We start from the raw sequence: 8,552 nt of genomic DNA, 5'->3' as shown, positions 1-8,552 counted from the left end.
AATTCCACATTAATTAAAAGAAAGAACAAAGCAAGAAAGGAAAAGTATTTGTCATTTATCTTATCATTTTATATGATTAACATACAGCCAATATTTGTCTAATTTTTCTGGTTGGTTATATGTACAAACCTAATTTTTTTTTTTTCACTAAGTTGAAATCACCTTAGCATTGTTCCATAAATATGATGCCATTAGAGCTCAACTTAAAAAAACATCACAAAATTTAGAAAAGCTCTCAAATGTAACTTTAAAGAAAACAGCATGAAAAAACACAAGCATGCAAACTGCTGACTACAATCAGTTATGTCCCAAATTTGTAGTTTGTCAAAACTTCTTAAAGCACTCTAGCCAAACAAATGTTATGACATAAAAGCTGCAAAATGTAAATCAAGTTTAAATTTCCATAAATCAGCTAGCAGAATCACCCACATTCTCCTAATGATAACAATAAAAAGAAAACCTCGCGCATAGCCCTTACACAGTCCTTTAACTATAGCAAAACATCATGAAATGTAAAATCTAGTTCTCATCTCCTAGAAACCATGAACAAGCGCCTTGGTCCAGCTCACATTCACAGGTCTTGGACGCTCAAACCTGCATACATTACATGCAGACACAATTAAAAACAATAAGAACACTGAATTGTAGCTGATTGTCACCACATTGAAGAAAAATGGTGCCCATAAGAAAACATAGAAGAAAAATTACCTGGGGGAAGAGACTGCTTCAACTTGTCGGCCTTCTCTGAGTCGAACACACAAAGTGTGTAGAGGTACTTGGAGCAGCGAACCTTGAACTTGACCACATCTTTGCTCCTCTTGATTTTCACAGAGCGTGCATCTTTCCTTCTGGCAGTGAGAAGGAAATCCTTGATCTCGTGGATTTGCTTAGGCTGTGTAACACAACATAAAACTAAAACTTTTACACTAAGGCAGAAAATAAAACATAACTAAAATATCACCATATTGGCTGCAACAGAAGAATCAACAAAAAAGCCTATCACATTAAAAATATACAAGATGGTAATCAATATTTTGCTTAAGTTTCAAGCCATGAACAGTCATTTACTAGCTGATGCTCCACAAAATTTAGAAACTCTCAAAAATATCAGTTCAACAAAATCAGAAGGTTATAAGATCTAAGCTTTACAAAACCATTAAGGAAAGAGGGAAAGTAGCAAAACAGAAATGTCTAATCAAATTTACATACATAACTGCACAAATCTGTAGCCACCTTTGAACGGGACTAAAAGCAATGCCTTCTTTTCCAAAACCATAACTTAGCATTTTTAATTGCCCCATCTAACTCTAAACAAAAAATTTGCATCTCATCTACTCATATCTGCTTATCTTCAGATTTAATTCAATTCTATGTTTCCTTTAGTATCTTAACTATTGAAGAAACTTTCCAAGACCTAAGCTGGGCTAAAAATCAGAAAATCTAGCACAAAAATGCATCCATTAAATTAACCCACAAATGCTTTCTTCCCAACTTACAAAACTTAAGTTGATTTTAATTATAACAAGTGCAAATTTAGCCTGTCCTTTGCAAATCCGTAATAATTTTTCTAAACGTCAATTAAACTTTAATTGATATTCAAACTTTAACTTTCCATTTTATAATCAATTCTTAGGTATTATTACTCTACCTTCCTTCTTTAAGCTAAGAGCAACCCATCACATCATAACTCAAACCCTTCAAACCACACACTCTCCAATCACTTCATCAACACTAAAAATCCACCAAAACTTTAACCCAAAAAACAAAAATAAATAAATTAATTAAAAATTAAGAAAAACCCTATGATAAAACAAACCCAAAATATCTAAAAACAGCACTTACTCTCAAATCACTCCATAAACACTATAAACACACAAAGAAACTATCCCATAAAAAAATCACTAAAAAAAAAACAAAAAAGAAAAGACCAAACCCAGATGACAAAACACCCAAAAAGAGCTGAAAACCCATCACCGCCACATATAAATGCATCTACGAACAGAAAATAATACTACCTACGTATAAAAAACAAACAACATTAAATCTATCTCAACAGAAAAAGGATCTAAATAAAGCATTAGAAGCAATGAAATAATCAAAGAAGCACATGAAGAACGAATTGAAATGAGAGAAAGTACCATTCTTGGCTGAGGATTTTGCTTCCGAAGTGATTAAAAAACGGAGCACGCCCAACAAACCCTAGAGCTTCGTTTTAACTTTAACTATATATATGTGCTGATTATAAACCCTAGGAATTTTATGAGCTCACTTTCCGATTTTGCCCCTATTAAAGCTCTGGTATTACTTTTTGCTCATTTATGGGCCAATGGGCTTGATTTTAGGCCTGTGAGTTTTTTATACAAAATTGATGGGCCTTTAGCCTAATAGATTTGAATTTCAGCCCAATAGGAATTTGGTATGACTTTAAGAAGTGTTATATTTTGAAAATAAAAATAAATTAAGATTGGTTTTAGTAAATAAAATAAAAAAATAGAAAACATAATTAAATGGGTTTATTTTTTTAATTATAACTAAAAAAAAAAGGGCATATGTAGTGATGAAAATTTTGCATAATATAAGAAATAAGGAATTATTTCTTGCGCGCTATAATTTTATAATTATAATTAAGTTTTCGTGATTGTATATTTGTAATTGTGCGAATTTTTGCATGCAATAATGCATATGAATGTAATTGAAATAGAATAGTTAAAATTGATGACCCTCGTTTCTACTTAATTGGGAAAATGAAAATGTTGTCATCAAAATCGTTCTTAATTCTCAATTAACTAAGTAAATTGAACTAGTATAGTCTAGGTGGACCTTCATTCCTTTTCTACTTAACTTTATAAATCAAATTAGTATTTTCATAGTCGACCTTTACTGAACTAATTAAATAGAACATTCATTTCCATTTAAGCAAGTAAATTGAAATAATACCGAATCACTATAATCAAAATTAAGCTTCATTCCTTTTTAACTATTTAAATAAATCGAAATAATATCCGTATATTAAGAAGTTCAAAATAGAAAACACATAAAAGAAACAAATTATTGCTAGTGAAATGTAAACATATAGCCGTAAATCAAAATACTATGGTCTAAGTCGACTTTTCATTCCTTATTTAATTTAAATAAGTAAATTAAATTAATTAGTATCATCAAAATCTACGTTCAATTTTTTTTTGACTAAATAATTAAATCGAAATAATATCTAGCTAGAAAGAAAACACACTCATACGAAATCATTGCTGGTAAAATAAAGCATTTCCTAGTATATAGTAATTGTGTGAATTTCGTGTATGCATATGAATGTAAATCGAAATAGCTAGTATCATCAAAGTCGATTTTCACTGCTTTCCTACTTTACTAAGTAAATTTAACTAATATTATTAAACTCGACCTTCATTCCTTTTTAACGAATTAAGTAAATCGATATAATATCAAGACATTAAAAGGGAAATAGAAGAGGAAAATCATTCAAAAATTGTTGCTAGTCAAGAAAAGCATTTGCAAGTACCTATATGTAGTAGTTGCGTAAATTTCGTGTATGTATATAGACATAAAATCAAAATAGTATCATCAAAATCGACAGTTATTAACCACTATTGGGTGATCAAGTGATTGGACAATGACTCTTGATTGAATTACTAAAAAGATCCTGAGTTCGAGTCACTTTAGTTACTAATAAGGATGGCTACCATTGGAGGGTATATTTGTTAATTTCAGAATCCTGGGAGATTAGTCCTGAGTTTGAGTCATGTCGATAGCTAAGAGGGATGACCACTGGGGGGTATACACAAGAATTAGTCGAAATTTGCGTAAACTAACTCAAAATCCCTTAGTCACCAAAATTAAAAAAAAAAATAAAAATCGACAGTGATTTCTTTTCTATTTAGTTGTCAAAACGACCTTCATTCTTTTTTTTAACTAATTAAGTAAATTCGAAATAATATCTAGCCAGAAACATTAAAAAGAAAAAAGGAAGAAGAAACACCAATCATACACAAATTATTGCCAGCAAATTGAACCTTTTTCAAGTATCTATTTGTAGTTGTGTGAAATTCATGCATGCATATGAACGTATACATATAAATATATAAAGTGTTAAAGTAAATAATATTATGAATTGCAGACGCACATGATGATGCAAATAACAGCTAGAAATTGCATAATTGTAAAGACTTTATAATAAATTGGGATGCATGTAAAAAACAATTAACACAAACAACAACAACAACCGGGAAGTCTTATCTGAATCACTTAGAAAAGTAGTGTTTCCACTAAATAATGTTGGAGAAAAGTGAGAACAATATTTAGAAAAATGCTATTCAAATCGGTAGACATAAAGGCAAACTTGGGATCTAGTTGGTACTCTTCTGTTTGCCACCAGGGTCTCTTCTTGGCCCCCAGTTTCTTCCTTTTTATTTTATTTTCTTCTTTATGTCAATTTATCATTCATTTATACACTTTCCATCTTTATCAAAACCTGCAGGAATCAATGAAGAGAAAAATTATTATGTTTATGATTGAGAAAATGGGTGGGTGTGTTCAGACTTTTAAGAACTCAAAGCCAAAGCTTTAGGGACTTCAAAAATGAAGTGAGGTATACAAATTATTGATATTGGATCAAATGTATGAAATATGATAGTGTTTATATAATTTGGTATATACAATGTTAATTGTCTATATAAATTATTGAACTTTTAATTGTCAATGTAAATTGTTGAATTTTTTGGTGATACTGTCACACATAAGTTTTAAAGTATATATTAATGAATTAGTTGTTTTGATTCGGTAAAGGTAATCGATAGATCAACTAAATTTGATCGAACATTTTTCTTTTAAATATGTTTATGTGAAGGTTAATTTTATGTATAAAAGACCGATTAAGCTTTTGCTAGTTCTTATAACTTGGGAAGCCATTGTCTTATATATTTAATTAGGCTTGCTTGAATTTGCTAACTTAGTTACAAGAATTTCAAAGAATTTGATAATAAATTTAAAGGATTATGTGATTAATATTTCATAATAGAGTGAGAAAAAAAAAAAAAAAACATCTCTCATATTGTTTGTTTTCTTCATAATTAAGTTAGTTTTTTTGAGCTTATTTTTAATGTCAAATCATAGACTTGACAAATTAATTATTTGTAGGCATGCACAATTTAAAAAAATAGTTCAATTAAGAGAATCTAGATATATAGAGTTGAGTACAAAATAGATAATAACTCACAATATATATGCTCCCAAAGTGTGATTTACATTAATAAAAAAACCATAATTACCCAATTAATTAATTATTAAGGCTTTCACACCGGCTACCCATTAATCATCATTAATAAGATCTAAATCCCATATAATTTGAGGAAAAATGGATCAAAATATCAACCAATACAAATCAATTAACAAACTAAAACACTCATACATTTAACATAATTATACATTAATTAACTGAATAGATATATATAATATTGAATTCATCATATATATATATATGAAAAAAATTGTTAAAAAATCCCACAAAGGGATGAGAAGAACCAATCCAAATATATATGGGAAACTGGATTGAATGGATATATATATATCACTAATAATTAAAAAGATAAAGAGAGAGAAGCATAAGTTTCAAACACCTTCAAACAATAACAATCATCTAAAAACAAAACAAAACCCACACAAACTCCCAAACATAAACCCTTAATACTAATAAAATGAAAAATGCATGGATCGATCGATCCAACACTTAAATAATTAAAAACTACTACAAATATGCATGAAAAATTTATAATAAGATCTTCAGAAATATTCATCATCATCAAAAAAAATTCATGAAATTCTAATTAGGGTTTCCATGCTGATGCCCACACCACTGGTTCCTCCTTCCATGTCAAATAAATTCCTGAATTTTCATGGTGATTATTAGTATTATTATTATCTCCACCTTGTTGTTGTGGTAACGTTACCAATGCCCATCCAGCTTTGTATCTCTTCAATAATGCCTTAACATCATCCACAACATCGTCACTGAACCCGGATGGCAAAAAGTTCGCCTTGAATTTTTCACTCCATTGCCTTCCTCTTTCTCTCCTTTCACATTTTTCTCCATAATTTTCATGATCATCATCTTCTTCGCACGCCAAAACCCTAACTATGCTCCTCGAACATTCCCTTTCTAACATTAATCTTTCGTTGCTCGTCGCGGAGAAGCTCTCTTCTAGCATCTCGAAATACAATGTGTAGTATCTGAGGCATTCTTCAAAACACTTGACGAAATCATATCTTGAGCTTGTGAAATCAGCTTCTTCTTCGACAATCGTCACGATTTTAGCTCCGAGTGAATGAAACATTTGAATTACACTCTCTCTTTCGTCTATGGCGACTCTCCTCATCGCGCCTATGCAATTCACAGCAATGGCTTCGTCGTCTTTGACTCCTAATGTTTCTTTCGTTAACTCTCCTATATGATTTAGCCCGCTTATCACATTGAACTCGAAGGGGACGCCCATTAAGCGAGCGAACTTCTCCATTCTTTGTCCAATCTCTTTCATCACTGATCGCACGATGCTTGCAGTCACCACGACGGTGAGTTTCAGGTGAGGAGTTTCGTCGTTTCTCGTGGCTAAAGCTTCCAGCAACGTCGGCCATTGGGTGCACAGCGTGTCACTGATATCGATTATGTGAAGTTTCGTTTCTCCTTCCAAAGCCTCTAAAATTGCACCGTTGGACGCGACGTGACCAAACGTTGTCCATGGACTTACCTCCTGAAACTTGAGGATCAATTTGCGGGCAGAGTCGAAGGAGTTGCTCTTTTCGGCGACAGACGTTAGGGTTTTGTAGCAACGTTGCCCGGATTCCGTCGCCTTACAGAAGAGGGCTTGGAGGAAATAAGAAGCTAATTTCTGATCACAATCTCCATAGGGTGAAGCGAGCTCGTTTAACATCCATAGAAGGTGATGAATTTTGCTAGAGTCCTTGTCGGAGATGGCTCTAGCGCATTCTTTAAGAAGCTTTGATGCCCATTTGTTACCCGTGGCATCGCCATAGGGCTCGACGGCGCATCCAACGACACCGCCTGCTGAGTCTGCAGATGAGCGACTGGTGGAAGTATGGCTATGTTGGGGTTGTTGATTGTTGTTGTTGTTCATGTCTAGAACTATGTGATCACCATTATTATTGGTAGAGAAGAAGGTGTGGGAGAATTGAGGTCCTTTAGGAGAAGTGAAGAGGGTTATGTCCATGAGATATTGAAGAAGAAAAAGAAGAAAGAAGAAGAAGGAGAAGAAGAAGAAGTGAGGGAGGCCCCCCTATTGAGAGGTAGAGGCAACAATAACAAGACTTTGCAATCAAAACTCTATTTCATTTCAGTTTCAGAAATGGCCAAGTAGTACAGCAAATAAATTTTGGGGTCATTTTCATGTTATTATTTTTAATTTTATAAAAATAAGCATGTAGAATCATCTCATATTTATATATAAATATTATATAATATAAAGTTTGTAAGGGTTTTGAGTGATTTGCTATTTTCATGTGCAAGTGTATGGACCTACCGTGCTTCCATTTCCAATATCTCTTTATATGGTTTCAAATTTTTTTTTTGTGGATTATAGTTATTTTTCATTAATTTGGACAATATATATATATCTTGGGGGTTCAATAGTTGAAGACCTAGAAGGTAGTAAAGTTATAAAGTTTGAAGACCCACAAAGAAGGCAAAACCTGAAAAGATGACAGCTGATTCATAAGTCAGATCTGATTTAATTTTTTACCAAAAAAGATGATGTTAATTGGAGGGAAAAAAAGTAAAAAGGAAAAGCAAATTAGATCCAGTTTAGGAACTATTAAAAGCTAGCTTTAGTATATTAGTTAATTGAATAATTGGTGTGGGTTCTATCTCTGTGTTTACTTCTGAATCTTTGGGATAAATAATGTTCTATTAAAAAGTTTTCATTATATATATACATTAAAATGATCAGGCACGAACATCCTGAAGCTTTTAATATGCAGGTCAAAGGTTAGTGACCACTCTCTAGCTTTGATTTTTACATTTTATGAAGTTATAAACCCTGGCTTTTGGACATTTTATGAAGTTAGCCCTGGCTTTTGGTATGTACATTTTTTTTTTTTTTTATGATTGGGATGTTCGGACCAGTTTATATACACCTTAACTAATCTTTTAGGATTTTGAAACTGTCGGTTGGGTGAGAGTCTCATTGGTCACGCCACCCCTATTAGTATATATATATGGGTAATTCGTAAATACAAACGTAACATGCAAATTAAAGATTAAGAATATTCTTTGGCTTAACAAAATACAAAATTAAAATCAGTGTGTAATTAATGTATAGTAGTATGCAATTTCAATGTAACTAAAAGATAGGGAAGTAAAATAAACATTATAATTTTAATTAAAAAGGTATTAATGATAATGCAAGTTGATGTTATCACCAAATTTATAGGTAGAGTAGAAGGAATAAACATTTATTCCCAAAAATTAATTAAAAAAAGGTAATGGAATCCCCATTGTTGAATAGCAACTGCATGCAGCCAAATGAGAC

General features: G+C 31.8%; 2 protein-coding genes across 2 annotated transcripts; both read right to left on the bottom strand.

Moving 5' to 3' along the window:
- Positions 1-242: 242 nt before the first annotated feature.
- On the bottom strand, positions 243-2,247 carry LOC116132026 (60S ribosomal protein L38). The gene is made up of 3 exons (XM_031417705.1): positions 2,139-2,247; positions 709-892; positions 243-594 (listed from the first exon to the last, which is right to left on the bottom strand). Exons 1-3 carry the CDS (start codon positions 2,139-2,141, stop codon positions 572-574), a joined length of 210 nt encoding a protein of 69 aa, XP_031273565.1. The 5' UTR covers positions 2,142-2,247; the 3' UTR covers positions 243-571.
- Positions 2,248-5,609: 3,362 nt separating this feature from the next.
- On the bottom strand, positions 5,610-7,362 carry LOC116132028 (protein SHORT-ROOT-like). Its single transcript, XM_031417708.1, has one exon. It carries the CDS (start codon positions 7,233-7,235, stop codon positions 5,838-5,840), a length of 1,398 nt encoding a protein of 465 aa, XP_031273568.1. The 5' UTR covers positions 7,236-7,362; the 3' UTR covers positions 5,610-5,837.
- Positions 7,363-8,552: the final 1,190 nt, after the last annotated feature.

The sequence above is a fragment of the Pistacia vera genome, unplaced genomic scaffold, assembly GCF_008641045.1.
Source record: "Pistacia vera cultivar Batoury unplaced genomic scaffold, PisVer_v2 Contig247, whole genome shotgun sequence".
Taxonomy (NCBI): Eukaryota; Viridiplantae; Streptophyta; class Magnoliopsida; order Sapindales; family Anacardiaceae; genus Pistacia; species Pistacia vera.
The sequence above is the reverse complement of the archived record's forward strand: the minus strand, read 5'-3'. Positions and strand labels throughout refer to the sequence as shown.